Raw genomic sequence first — 15,042 nt, 5'->3', positions numbered from 1 at the left:
AATCATCTCTGTTCAGAATTGTTTTTCGTAAACAATGATACCTGTTCCTGTCAATTCTACAAATGTTTGTTATGAATTATAGAAAAAAAACCAAAATGGATATTGTTAAAGCTGGTTTTGCATAAAAATCATAAATAGAACTTTTGACCTTCAATTAGATTCAACTTTCAACCAGAAACTACACTTAATGATGAAGATAAAAGTATTTTTTCATTTTAAAAAATAATACACACACACACACACACACACACACACAAAGTAACAACATTGTAAAATCAATTCAATCATTTGATTTGTTTAGAATTTATAACACAAGTACCTTTTAAAACTAATGTTTGACAATAATTGTATGGAATTATTTAATAAATATATTAACAATAAAAATTAATGAACATACATTCAATTTTTCTTACCAATAAATATAAATAACCTAACAGTTTAAAAACATTTTAGTCATGTACAAAAATAATTTTGTAAATAGTAACAATTAACATTAAAATATATATTACATATAACATAATATACACTGTAAAGATTACAGTATTATAATTTATGGTATAAATCACCAAAGTATTAACTTAACTTGATCAACTGAAATATATCATTACTATAATTATAATAAGAATTGTAATGGCCATCCCTCCATATAGTATATACCTATCTTCTTTTAATCTTTTTTCAATGTACTTCATAGTTGTATTTGAAAGTCTAAGCGAACCAAAAATTCCAGTTAAACGATTTCGGGTGCTAGTAAGTCGATCACGTTGTTCACGCAAACTTTGTAGTATACTGACACCAGATCCCAATAAATCATCAACCCCTCGATTTGCTCCCTGAAATAAATAATTTGGTTAATTGAAATGTTTAAGTTGAATTATAATATAAAAGTACCTGTAGTGAATTTTGATGTTGTATGGAACTATCAATTAATATTGTTGTATCATTCATGTCTGAATTTCTAGTGAACCGGCGATTTAACAGTTCTTCACGTTCCTGCTCAGCTCTTAACCTCCTTAGCTGATTTTGTTGATGCGTTCTTAACGCTGACTAATAAATATTTGTACATTTTAAATTTGATAGAAATTAATATTTGTTTTATACAAAAAGGCGCTTACCTGCAAGTGCTGGTAATCATATTTGAGTTGATCTACACGTAATTTGGCATTGTTACGCCTGGAAACTGGTTCTTTATGTACAAGTATGTCTAGGTGTTCACAGTTTCTAAAAAAGATGTTCAATTAAGAAACATTTTTTATAGAAAAAAAACAATTATAATAAACAAAAATGTATTCATTACTGTGAAATGGTTAATATTCTTGATTGTACATCTGCTTCGACCAGTTCTGATTTCGAACTCTCCAATCTGTGGAATAATTCTTGGGTTTCTAATATCAACCTATTTGTCTGGTGGTATAAATTTTCCATTGTGTACCGTATGTTTATATTAGGTTTAAAATATTTTCGAAATTAAGACCAACATGTATTATATTCACAATATCTTATAAAGATATTGTAAAATCAATCAGTTAATGTGTTTCAAACCACTGGAGAGAAGAGTAGATATTGTTGAAAATACGTTGACCAGCATAGTACCGTACTGCCGTCTGCTCGTTGCCACTGCCCACTGGATGAATTTTTTTAAAATTTTGATAACAGACACGTATACGACGGACCACATTATAAACAGTTTTGGTATGACTAAAATATAGATAAGCCAGTGCTGACAAGTGAGTAAATTTTATGAATATGTACAATAATAAAATTATTGTACAAGTAAAATTAACACATTATTAAATTATATTATTGTAACACGATGTAGAGATTAGAGAAGAGAAATTCTCTTCATCGTGGTCTCGGTCTGTACATAAAGTGAATATCATCTATTTTATTTAAAACTTAAAAGGCACTTTTACTTAATACTTTTATTAATTTAAAAAGGCACCTATCATTTTTTTTTTAATCTTATTTTATATATTTTCTTAGAACGTATCATAATTATTGATTTTATGAATACACACTAATTTTATCAAATAAAGTTATAAGAATTTTAAAATAATCACGTTACAAAATAAATCAATAACATCCTCAAAAATATCCTAGATAAAAACTTTAATTTTAATTTATATAATAAGGTTAATTCACTCTATAGTTTTGAAAATAACAGAGCATATGCATATTGGATTATTGTAAATGTAAAATTTACCTAACCTAACCTAGGTAGTATATTTGTTAGGGTGTAAGACAATACACGAAGGCGCGATGTCTTAAAAAAACCCAAAAGAAATCATAGATATAAGGTATAATTGGTATAAAGAAGTATAATATAATAAATTTATTATACTCAATTCATATAAAATAAATAAAAAATGATCCATATTTTTCAAAAATTAAAATAAAAAACATATCATTGTATTTAGCTTAAATAAAATGTATTATAATTTATAATACAGTCCATCATAAATATTTACTTACATTAGTACATAACCCAATTATACTATAAGTAATCCTATTCTATATAGAGATATAGAGTAAAGTGAATAACAGTAGTTGACCGAAACCTAAAGAATTAATTTCTAATTTAACCTGTAATGGTTGTAATCATACATAATATGAGTTTCAGAGATTATTTCTCAGTTATCTTATTATCTAATTGATGATGCGAGTCATGAGACTCCTTAAATCTTTTCAGTTGCTACCTCAGAAAAGAAAATTATAAGATTTTTTTAAATTAATATAATATATTCATGTGTGTGACTGCTTATTATTTTCAAAATTCAAAGGGTTAATAATATTAAATTATTGATAGTAATAAAGTATTATATTATGAAACCATTACATTATATTAATATGCAACAATTTAAAAACCAAGTTTTTGATATGCTTAGTGTTGACTAATTTATTTTTGTACAAGTTATTATTGATGAATTTCATTAAGTGAAGAACTGTTATAAATTAAACAAGTTGTATTATAATGGTGATGTCTTATATAAAACTCAATGTTTTGTAGTATTTAAGTATATTATCTCGAATTATTTTACCAAAAGAATATATAATTAAAAAAAAAACATACAATGTTATAATGCTTAAAAGTTATTTATAAAAGTAAAGCATTTAATGTTACTTAATACAAAAGTACATATTAAATTAAATAAACATAAATTGAACAAAAAGCCTTGTTCATTATTTAGTGATACTAGTATTACCGTTGTTTGGTACTTCATTACCTGTAACAATAAAATAATAATTATTTAGCATATTGTTAACTATACTATTATTTAGCATAATTAACAATGCTCAGTTTATGAACACTGGATCAAGTTATTAAAAATATCTAATAATAAATTTATTAAAAAAAAAATGTAAAATTAAATAATTTTTTAATGTAGAAATCAGGCGCGTAACCAGGAACTTCAAAGGGTGTTATTTAAAATTAATTGACAAAATTTTCCACATAAAATTAATAACTTTAAGTATACTTAATTGTATAAACGCATTACAAGTGAATAGATAATGGCTTATGAGAAAAAATTTAATTATTATAATTATTAATAAAAAAATGTAAATCTATGAGTATACCACGCACCTGGTAGAAATATATAAGTTATTTACTTAGAAAATTGATATGAGTAAATAAAATGTTATTAAAAATATTTTTGAGGCTTATACTAAAAAAAATATAACAGGATCCAATATTTTTGAATGAAATAAATGTATTTTTACCAGCAAATTTTCCTTCATCGAATGCTTTCCGTGCTTTTTTCAATTCTTCATTCATCATTAATAATTCTTTGACTCTAGCATACTTTTTTGCATCTTTTCTTACTAAAAATACAATATCTTCTACTTGAACTCGTCCAGACCGTCCAATTTCCATAGCATTATGAGTCTAAAATGAATATTAAATAAAATGAAAATATAATTTGTTAATTTATGACAGTAAAATATACACATAGTTCTTAATAGTAATTAACTTTATTATAAAATACTCATTTTAAAAAATGTTGACTTTTTTCAATTTTTTTTTCATCAAAATTTTTAGTTTCATGCTTTTCTAAAACTATATAACATTTTTATTTTTTTCATCCTTATATTTAATAGTGAAATCACCTTTGGTATTCAAATGGCAACCTATATATAAAATTTCATATAACAGTAGGACTTTTTTTTATGAATATTTACGTTAAATATATTATTTTTCATTTAACAGTTAATGAATTATAGCTGCTTAAAGTTGGGTGGTTTGAGGTATTTTGGTGTTCGTCCTACAGGTTATTACGACTGTGAGGCGTTGATAACTACAAGTATAAAGTTTACCACTGCGTAAATAGTCGATAACGAGTTTATTACAAATGAAAATAATAAGTACCTCTCATTATTATCTGTTACCCATGTGACTACTGTCTTCAGAAACAAGAAGTTCTATAAAAACTGAAAACTGCCAAATTTTGAAAAGCTATTACCAGCTAAAAAATTAATGAAAAATAATAATTTGAACGTTAAAATGCATAAAAAAATAGCCCTATTAATTTAGTACGTTTTGAAAATCAAAAGTTTATAGCGGTTTCATTATTAAACAAAAGAGTGAAAAAAATTACAATTTCAGTTTGAGAAATGTATGAAAAAAAAAATATTTAAAATATTTGACGAAATAATGAGTGTTTAATGATAAAATAATCATCCTGTATAATAATAACATTTTATATTACCATTTCTGTGATAAACTCAATTACTAGATCTTCAAGTATGTCAACACTTTCAGTATATGGATTTTCATCATCGCCAAAACCATACATCATACAACGCAATTCTTTTGAGAAAAGTCGCTTTCGACCAGCTTTTGTAAATGACTGACTTTCTACTTGTTGTTCTTCTTCATCAAACTAAAAAATCAAAGTATTTTAAATGATGAATTATAGATAAAATGATAAATATATAGGGTGATAAACAAAGCACTAGATTTACCGTCATTTTTTTCTTCAATTATTTATTAAAATTTTGATTTTTTGAATTTTTAAGTATAAATAAAGACCAAATTATCAATTATTTAGATTTGTTGTTGTTATTATTATTATTATTTTTAAAACATTTAAAGTATCTAAATTTGAATAAGCAGTTTTGCAGTTTTTAAACTGATTACTAAGGATAATAACTCATGATAATAGGATTGAAAAATTATATGTGCTATAATGGTTTTAAGTTTTTTTAATTAAAAGGTTATTAAGGAATGTATTTTGTAGATACATTTATATAACTAGGAAACTGTTTAATCTGATATTGATTTAGATACATTCATATTTTCAAAAAAAAAAAATCATCACCTTAACAATTTACAGTAAAATACTAAAATTAGTGGATAAAAATTTTGTATTGCCATTTGCCATAGGATACAACTTAAATGGTTGTCTAACTATTCAAAAATATGAACCTTAAGTATAATTGTTAAATTTAATAGTTTCATAGATAAACATTTTAACTTTTATTATAATAATTATTTATGCTTATAAAATATTAATCAATAACTTTACCATGACAACTGATATAACATATATAAAGGTTTTTTTTAACAAGTTTTCTTTTTATAACTTTTTTAAAGTTATAATTTTTATGATTTATTTACAAAAAATCTACGACAATGGGAGAAAAAATAGTACCTCTGGAGATGAATTTGGTACGCTACAGTAATCCAGTAGCAGTCACAGAACGCGAAGAAAAATCGAAAAACAAGGTTTATTATTATTTAAATTTAATGGGCCATAAATAAAATTAGTTATTTTATAATTAACAGAAACTTGATGAAAAAGATGGTCTAATATCAAATGAAAAAATTAAAGAATGCGATGAAATTCTAAATTGTATTTTGCCACCAAGAGAATGGGAAGAAAATGGAAAACAGTGGAGACAAAAGGTTTCAAATCAACCAGCTACTAGAATGGATGTAATTAAGTTGACAGAAATGTTAGATATGAGTTTGCAGCATTTACAGGCACGAGAAACTGGTATATGTCCAATTCGGAGAGCTCTTTATTCTCAGTGTTTTGATGAAATAATTCGACAGGTAGAAATAATATTAACTAATAATTAATATGAAACAACCTTTGCTATAATCTCCATGTTTTAATTAATTTTAAGGTTACTATTAACTGTGCAGAACGAGGACTTTTGTTACTAAAAGTCCGTGATGAACTTAAAATGACAATGGATGCTTACCGGTCATTATATGAAAGTAGTATTGCTTTTGGTATAAGGAAGTCATTGTCTGCAGAACATAATAAGCTTGACATGCAAGATCGATTAACTGAATTGGAAATTGAAAAACAGAAAATCAAGGATGACTTAGCAACAGCAATTGCAAAATATGAAATGGCTCAAAGACAAGGAACTGAACAACGTATTGCTGAACAACAAAGACACAACGAAGAAATTAATTTTTTGAAAAGATCTAATCAACAGTTAAAAGCTCAACTTGAAGGAATTATAGCACCAAAGAAATAATTTTTAAAAATCGAGTCACTTGGCTACCATACTTAAATAAAATATGTGTAGTTTTTATGATTTTTTTATCTTTGTGTTGAGAAAGTGAGATTATGTTGAAATTATTCATACCTCAACTATGATTTTTAAATTTTTTTGGTATTAGGTATATATTTTATAAAACATTAGACCTTATTGTTCAAATTAAAATTTAAATAATATCTACTCATTTAATCAACATTTTTGAGGATATGTAATTTTCATTGTTTATATATTTACTGATAAATGTTGACTATTACCTGATCAAATGCATCTTCTGTAGCCATTTCAAGAACAACACACAAAATTTCTAAAAATTTAACAACATTCAAATCAAAATATTTAATAGTGTTGTTTTAATATTAACTTCGTTTGATCTGTAATCGTTTACCTTTAGACAAGAATCGACGAGACAATTATTCACTAAAATACTAAATAATTAATTAAATATTGAAGAATTTAAAATTATCATGGTAAATTTGTGAAATTTTATTACAAAATGACACATTAAACATTGATAGTTGTTAGGATTCATGATAATTCTAAGATTTGTATCTGTGATAATAATATGATAAGGTGTGTTTACATTGATGAGTTATACCGTGGAAGGGATGTGGAAATATAATATTAATACATTAATACCAACACAATTCAATAATTCATTAAAAAATAATATGAATGTACTACTTTTGTTCTTGTAGGTCTAACCATGAACTAAGATAATATAGGTATGTGTTAGCTTATATATCACTAAGTACATTGAATATATTTTCATATAGCTATTAGTTATAAATTATAATAATTAATACATTTCTACAAATAATAAAATGTGGATAACTGATGGAATAAAAAAATTTAAAACAATTATTAGAAAGTTGGCGCCCTCATATTTTTTAAATATTAAAATAAATTATATTCATGAAAGTACAGCAAGTCGGTATTGTGAAAACGGTATAATATGTATGTATAAATATGATTTTCATATACAGTTGATTTTATTGCTTTTTTGCTTCGACAACTTTGGCTATTTTGAACTACATTAAATTAGGAAAAGATTAAATTTGATAAGGTTTAAAGTAACTATGGTTCAAAAACAATTATTATAATAATATTGGATTTGCGTAAAAATTCTTGATTTCCTTAATGTTTTGTTTTTCCTACTATACTTAAAATGACTATGATAACTTAAGAAAAATGTTGTACTCAATTTTCAAGCTAGTTGGCCAAGAAACAATTTTTATCTTTATTTAAATAAATACCTTTAAAAAGAGTCAAAATATTTAGATAATTTATTTGATGATCAGGGCATTTTTTTCACAAGGAAAAATGTTTTGAGACATAAAAAATTAAGATAAAAAATACATTTCGTTGTAAACTCAATATATTCATCACTTCGAGAATTTCAAAAATCATACATGCAATACCTATATTGGTGTATTGACAGTATTGTGTATTCAAATTAGTTTTTTCGCTGAATTTACTAAAATAAATGGTTTACTTACAATATTACTACTAAGTACTAAAATAATTTTTCGTATTAATAATTAAGCGACATAATATTTTAAAAGTTCCTATGGGCAATGAAAATATAAATTATATTATTAATTATTTTAACATTAAATAAACACGAGAATCGAGGGTGATATACATTTATGTGATATTAAATATCTTTAATGGTTTTAATATTAACTATAATATTTATTTCTACTCATTTTAATTAAAAATGAAATACAAATTTATAGTTTAGACAGTTTAGGTATGTATATATATATATATATTATATACCTAGACTTAATGTAACTATATAGTTTTAATGAATGTGTATAAACTATTACTAGTTATGCAGTTTAGAGCTTTAATATTATTTAGTAATTTAATTTCCCAAATTTAATAATACTGCTGTAGATCGTCTAATCCAATGATCTGGATGCTGTGACCCGCTTTTTAAGTTTAATATAACTGCACACGAATAGGTTTCATGAGTTCCACTTCGTTTAGGACAATAATATACTGGACTTTGGTAAAAATCTAAAATTAAAAAGTTATATAGGTACCATACAAACTCTTAATATTAGTTTAAAAAATAAATTTAAGATTTTAAAACCTAGAAGACTCCTTTTGCCTTCAACGGGTAAAAAATGTATGATGGGTAGTTTAGTTATCAATTCTAATGGCAAGGGTTCACGTAAGCACGAATTTTCGTTATCCCAACCAGCACCTTCCAAATATAGGTTATGTATATATACTCCTTTCTAAATAAAAATAATAAAATATTAATACACATAAATTGCAAATTGCAATCAAAATCAAAAATTGATTATAAATATACGTCTGGTGGTTTTATTAAGTCATTCACTGATGTTTGCATAGGTATAAATTCCCAACTCAGTAAATCTATTTGCACTGAAGATTCTTTTGATTCATTCTGTAAGGTTAAAAAGGTCAAATAAATTACTTGAGATAATATAATAATAAATGCATTAATATTGTTGTACCAAGAGTATACAAGTTAAGAAACTAGCAGGAGAAGTGAAAGCTCCTAACCAAATTGATACAGGTTGTTGACTTGTGTTTATCAAAGTTGTAAAATATTTTACTCGTTCAATTAAATTTTGCATCCACGCACCCAAATTCATTAAAGACGGATAAGCTGAAATTATTATACTAATTATTGATATGCTATAAGATAAGTTAAAATATGTAATTAAAAAATATGTATCTAGTATTCTAGCAATAAAATAGACAACTTTGAGCACCTGCTATATATAGTCTATAAATTAAATAAAACTAATGACTTATCTAATCTGCACTAATATTATATATGTGTATTGTGTAATAACATAGATATTTATAATATTACTTTTTAGCCATTGATCTGGTACTTTGCCTTCGTATAATTTTTCAAACATATTTTCAATATCTGGAGGTATAATCATTAGGCTTGTGATTCCTTTTTCTAATGTCATCAATGTTATTTCCATATTCTTAAGTAAATTATTATAACACATTGCCTAAAATTCGAATAGTATATCTTAAAACTTCATTAATACCATTAAATTCAAAACTATTTTGATATTTTAAAATTTCAATCGTTTATTAAACGCAAATTCTGTGATACTTAAAAAATAAGTTGGTCTCATTATCATCTAAAATGATCATAACTTGCATTAGTATTAAAAGAAGGGGAACGAAAATTGATTGTTGTATTATATAATGGTAATAAATAAATACCAAAATAAATAAGAATGATCAAAGATTTAGAAAAAAATTTTATGCAGTCTAAATTTGATATAGTCTTTCACAAAATTTAACTTAAAGATTTAAATTTATGAGTAGATACCTGCCTGTTAACAATTTATCATAAATTTATATTTAACTATAACAGATTGTGTATGTTTTTTTTTTAAATATAATATTTTTTTACTCTAATTTAAGTCAAAAACTATTAAGTATGTAATACAATTATTATTTTATTAAAAATAGTCTCATTTAGTACTTTTAGAATTGACAGTAATAATGTTTCTACATTGTCTACTTATAGATTTACTTAATGATGATATATTTAATTGGGGTATAATTTAAATTAAGTAAAAAATACCTCTTGAAAAATTACAGCATTCGATATACTTCTTTTTATGTTAATGTTTTCAGCAATAATTTCGTAATTAATTAATGAAGGAATATTTTGAAGTATTTGAGATATTTGAAATAGCACTTTTTTTTCTTTATCGTTATCGACTGATGAACCAATAAATTGTTCTTGTAAAGATGTTAGTGTTTCACATAATAAATAGTTATCTCTTGTTAAATAAATCATATCGCTGTTCGAATGCTGCCCAAATGTCTCAGCTATATCTTCACAAGGTAATGTTTTTATGAATTCTTTGAAGAATTGTAAAGTACCATTTTCTGGGACAATACAATTGATCAGTGACGATGACCTTTAAAAAGTAAAATATGAATTAGTTATTAATTGGTGCATATACTATTTAATGTGTTAAAAACGCAATTATAATGATATAACATTATAGGTATACTTGTAAAAATGAGTTGTAATAGAATTTTCATTGAAAAACTGGTTTATATATGTGTCCAAAAGTCTTTTATCCCAAATATCAGTTATGTTTCCACCATAAATAACATTTCCTAGTAAATATTTTAATGCAGTCCAGGGCGTTTCTTCGTACTCGTTGAGACAATTGAATAAAATGTTTTCTGATACCTGAGATAATAAATCGTAATGATGTATTGATTATTTTTGAGTGCAATACAATAATGTTTTAATGGATAATTTATTCACTTTGTATCCTTTAGAGAAATGTATGAATAAATTGTATGCAAATTATAAATATTTTAATTTGTTTATAATATATTATACTTTACATATATTGTAAAACACAAATATTCAATGAATTGTTATTAAAATATTTTACCTCGAAATCAAAATCACTAAAGTCATATATTTTATTCCATCCCAGGCTTAAAAATTTTTTTCTAACGGTTAGTATAGAATGAAAAAAACACAAGTTAAATAGTATTTTTTTGTATTTGATTGATGTGGGATTTTGAGAATATTGCTCTTCGTTTATATTTTGATATAAATACAATAAACTGGATTTTATGTTCTATAAGAACAATAAAAATATCAATAAATATATAATACAATTTTAGGTAAATTTGTAGTTTTGCGTGTTACTCATATAGGTATATAGATATATAGATATTAGATATTTAATAAATCATTATATTTTATTATGATTTAAAATTAAAATTTACCTTTGGTTGTTCAATCGATATTTTTATAGCGGTTTGTAGTAAATTTATTGGAAATTTGGAATGTGGTTTAGAGCTTAACCATAACTTGAAGTCCGGATGAGCTTTACCGTCTTGCATATTTTCAATTATTTTTTCTAACTGCGGCATCCATGATAATAGGAGGTGACAGTTCTCAAGAAATATCCAATGACCTTCTTTTTGTCCGATTTTTATTAAGCTATTTATATAGTATAAAATATATAATTAAACATAATAATAATTATTATTAATTAAAAATAATGAGAATTACTCGGTGGCGATTAATTCTTGACCATTGCCTAAGGATAGAGATTGAAATTGTCCTTTTTTATTGAAATTTCTATTCATGTATGTTAATATATTTGTTGGATCAGAACCAGAGGACAAAATAAAAATCAAACAATTTGTGTTATTAAGATTATTTAAAGTATGTTTTAAATCTACGACCGGAGTCTCGGAAAATTGACGTCCAAGATTTCTTGATATAAAATGTTTGATAGAAAATGATAGTCGATCTAATCGCAAACTTCTTATAAATAGCATGCGCTGAAATAAATTACATTTATTTTCCCATGGACCTAATAATACCAAGTAATTATGAGCAAATTTGTTTATAAATGTCAAAATTTTAAAGCTTTAAAACTTACCAACTAGTTTTAAATTTTCTGGCTCTGGGGATAAGTACCACTTATACCATTCAGTTGAGTATTTTTCAAATGATTTTTCTACATCATAAAAACTAGGCAAATTACATAACGCTAAAATGTTATCCCAACATGTTGCAGGTAACCAGTCTAAAAAAAAAGTTAATATTATTTCTGCACAGGGGTCATTTATATTATTATATTATAAAAGATATACCCGGACACTTTGTGGTAATAAGTTGTTTTATTTCTTTTTCATTTTGTTTAATTCCACCGTTAAATAAAAATGTTAACTCATCTTTATTTATTTTATTTTCTATGACCAATATTTTAGTACATATTTGAAACAAGAAAAGTAATTTATGGCGTTCGAACAACCCTCGACAGACGTATTCATAAACTGCATATGTGTGATATTCATTTAAATTGTCAATCCTTTCGTTGAGCTGTTCTGCTGCATTGCTCTTTTTAATTGAATTTTTAAACAACTCAGTATAAAAATCCAACGAAAACTGATACATTGGATTCACTCTATCCAGGTCATTGATAATAAAATACAAAATGGCAGCACGTTTGGCACACGGTCTATAGCCCTAAAATATATATTTATTACGGATAATGACTATATATTTATTTATATAAATACAATTCAAGTTAATATTTTGAGGGTTTAAATTTCCATTTATTCGCGACAACTTGCGTTTTAATATAAATACACTATTGCTTGGGTCATAGTAGTAAAGATTATTTTTTTAAAATTTTATTATTGAAATATTTTAGAATATTGAAGTGTTCAAATAAATAGAATAATACTTACTTCTCGAACTATGAAGATTTCTGCTTGACTAGTTAAAGAGCTTTGAAGACGTTCTTTAATTATGTTAAATGTTGCTTTCGAAGATTTTAATGTTAAGAGAAGTTGTTCGTTTTCTAATAACGAGCTTTCATTGTTATCCAATAACTTAAGCAATTCATCTTGTACGTCAACTAGAGATTTTTTATCTTTTTCGATATTGATGATCGTATTATCTCTGAACTCTTCCAAACCAGGGTTTTCAACATTAACTAACATTTTTAGTAATTGTTCTTCGAGACCTTCTTCAGTAGTAGCAAAATCAATTACTGTTGTGCGTGTTATTACTTCAGATAAATGATAATAATTTTTTATTTTTGTTGTAATGAAAAGTCTAAAACGTTCATTGTAGGCTAATAGCTTATTACCTATTCGTATAAAAAGTTTATTTCCTATAACAAAATAAACGTATTTACTGTAAATGTCATAATTTAAATGGGTTTTTTTAACTCACTTTGTTTTAAAATAGATCTAGATAATATAGAGATTATAAGTGGATCAATATTTTCAAAATCAATTTGTACCAAAGTTGGGTACCCATTTTGTAATGCAATTTCTAAATTTTGCATATTATTTGTTGATCTATAATCAATAATTTTTAATCCATTATTCAATTCAATATTTTTGATCCATCTCCATGCTTGACTTTGTGGATCTATTATGCATGGATATCGATAACTTTGGCTAATGATAATACCATTTTCCAAACTAAATCTATCATTGGATAATCCATGGTTGTTCCAGTTTCTGATTGTTGTCGGATTTGTTAGAAATAAAGTAACTTCAAAGTTAGGGTTGTTAAGAGTTCCATGTTCTTTAATAAGATTTAACCATGAATTCATAATTATTTCTCGAGACTTAAACCTAAACGGTCCCATGTATGATATGAATGCAGTACTTAGAATACAATCTCCTGGTAAATAATCAAATTCCTTGACGATTTGATTTAATGTTTTATTCCACTTCATTCTTTCTTTGGACAATCCATCAATTAGTTTTGTAGCTTTTTCCAAATTGTTTTTTAATTCTTCAGCCTATTTTAATTAAATTTAATTAAAATAAATTGTAGAGTTATTTAATTAAATGCATTTTATCAATGCAAATTTAATTGAGTTTTTTCCTACTTTGTTTTCATGTAACATATTCTAGTCGATAAGAATTTTTTTAACAACATAGACGAAATAATGTTATATAATTTATCTATATAATATGATGGATTCGATAATACTAATGTATATAGTTCATATATTTATATTATTTTAGTTAATAGTAATAATATATATTATGGTACCTATAGGTAGTATGTAGTAGTAGTTATGTATAACAATAACTTATAAATAATATTAATAGTAATAATAATGAGAAATAGTTATTTATAATAATAATAGAACTTACTTTAGTAATAAGTTGTTCTTTTTTAATAATATTTTCATCGTAATCCAGTTTTTGTTGTTCAAGTAGACTTTGTTTTTTTGTCAAATTTTCTTCTAAATCTTTAAGGGAAGTTTGTTCTTCTTTAACTTTTGCCATTGCTAAATCTGCAGCTACTCTTTTAGGTGTTATAGTTCTAATTTAAAATATTATTGCTGATAAAAGTTTTCATAAAATAATTTATTGTTCATAATTCATGTCCTTACTTGTTGTACATTTTAACATATTTTTCAATAGCAACAACCCACATGCCTAAAGACTTAGCAGCTGTTGACTGAAGACCGATTTTTTCTAGTTCAAATTCTGGATTTTTTATAAATACATCGATTTTTTTAATGACATTATCGGTTACGTGATTTTTGTCGAAATCTTTTAACTATGACATTAATTATATTCATTAATTTAGTTTAATTTATTGTCAGTAGGTATTAAAATTGATCATATTATGATTTTTACCTGCTGTAAAAAATTAGGATCATTTAGTTGTCTTTTAGCTTCTGCCCAACTAGGATCAGCTTGTTTTAATGTCATAATGGCTCCTAAAACTAATTTCACACCTTCTGGTGGTACGGAGAGGCATTTAATTTCCGAGAGATCCTTTTTACTAAGAGCATATACTTTCTGTGAATCAAATAACAGGTAATTGTAATAAATTACAATTTTTTATAAAAGTTAATTTATTTCATACATTTGTAGCTTCTTCTAGCTCTGGAATCATAAGTTTTAATTCCGCTAAAGCTATATTGTAAATTTCTTGGCATTTTAATTCATCTTCTTTTATATTTTTAGAAATTATGTAGATTTCTTTTT

The 15,042-nt window shown here is 24.9% G+C and overlaps 4 protein-coding genes across 4 annotated transcripts; 1 reads left to right on the top strand and 3 right to left on the bottom strand.

Moving 5' to 3' along the window:
• Nucleotides 1-453: 453 nt before the first annotated feature.
• Nucleotides 454-1,638, bottom strand: LOC113549102 (probable Golgi SNAP receptor complex member 2). Its single transcript, XM_026950262.1, has 4 exons — nucleotides 1,298-1,638; nucleotides 1,116-1,221; nucleotides 892-1,047; nucleotides 454-833 (listed from the first exon to the last, which is right to left on the bottom strand). Exons 1-4 carry the CDS (start codon nucleotides 1,423-1,425, stop codon nucleotides 588-590), a joined length of 636 nt encoding a protein of 211 aa, XP_026806063.1. The 5' UTR covers nucleotides 1,426-1,638; the 3' UTR covers nucleotides 454-587.
• A 1,305-nt stretch (nucleotides 1,639-2,943) lies between these two features.
• On the bottom strand, nucleotides 2,944-7,040 carry LOC113561010 (transcription initiation factor TFIID subunit 13). The gene is made up of 5 exons (XM_026967176.1): nucleotides 6,902-7,040; nucleotides 6,771-6,820; nucleotides 4,707-4,880; nucleotides 3,721-3,886; nucleotides 2,944-3,224 (listed from the first exon to the last, which is right to left on the bottom strand). The coding sequence occupies exons 2-5, from the start codon at nucleotides 6,795-6,797 to the stop codon at nucleotides 3,181-3,183; spliced, it is 411 nt and encodes a 136-aa protein (XP_026822977.1). The 5' UTR covers nucleotides 6,798-6,820; nucleotides 6,902-7,040; the 3' UTR covers nucleotides 2,944-3,180.
• Nucleotides 5,594-6,549, top strand: LOC113561009 (33 kDa inner dynein arm light chain, axonemal). The gene is made up of 3 exons (XM_026967175.1): nucleotides 5,594-5,725; nucleotides 5,786-6,055; nucleotides 6,130-6,549. Exons 1-3 carry the CDS (start codon nucleotides 5,633-5,635, stop codon nucleotides 6,490-6,492), a joined length of 726 nt encoding a protein of 241 aa, XP_026822976.1. The 5' UTR covers nucleotides 5,594-5,632; the 3' UTR covers nucleotides 6,493-6,549.
• Nucleotides 7,041-8,383: 1,343 nt separating the features above from the next.
• On the bottom strand, nucleotides 8,384-15,002 carry LOC113549180 (dynein heavy chain 2, axonemal-like). The gene is made up of 18 exons (XM_026950362.1): nucleotides 14,921-15,002; nucleotides 14,689-14,853; nucleotides 14,439-14,608; nucleotides 14,197-14,368; nucleotides 13,256-13,835; nucleotides 12,766-13,193; nucleotides 12,166-12,541; nucleotides 11,952-12,098; nucleotides 11,576-11,882; nucleotides 11,287-11,503; nucleotides 10,944-11,135; nucleotides 10,548-10,732; nucleotides 10,109-10,451; nucleotides 9,371-9,521; nucleotides 9,006-9,160; nucleotides 8,840-8,935; nucleotides 8,615-8,762; nucleotides 8,384-8,538 (listed from the first exon to the last, which is right to left on the bottom strand). Exons 1-18 carry the CDS (start codon nucleotides 14,948-14,950, stop codon nucleotides 8,384-8,386), a joined length of 4,017 nt encoding a protein of 1,338 aa, XP_026806163.1. The 5' UTR covers nucleotides 14,951-15,002.
• Between the last annotated feature and the right edge of the window lie 40 nt (nucleotides 15,003-15,042).

This window comes from Rhopalosiphum maidis, chromosome 1, assembly GCF_003676215.2.
Source record: "Rhopalosiphum maidis isolate BTI-1 chromosome 1, ASM367621v3, whole genome shotgun sequence".
Taxonomy (NCBI): domain Eukaryota; kingdom Metazoa; phylum Arthropoda; class Insecta; order Hemiptera; family Aphididae; genus Rhopalosiphum; species Rhopalosiphum maidis.
Note: the sequence above shows the minus strand (reverse complement) of the source record. Positions and strands in the feature narration are given on the sequence as shown.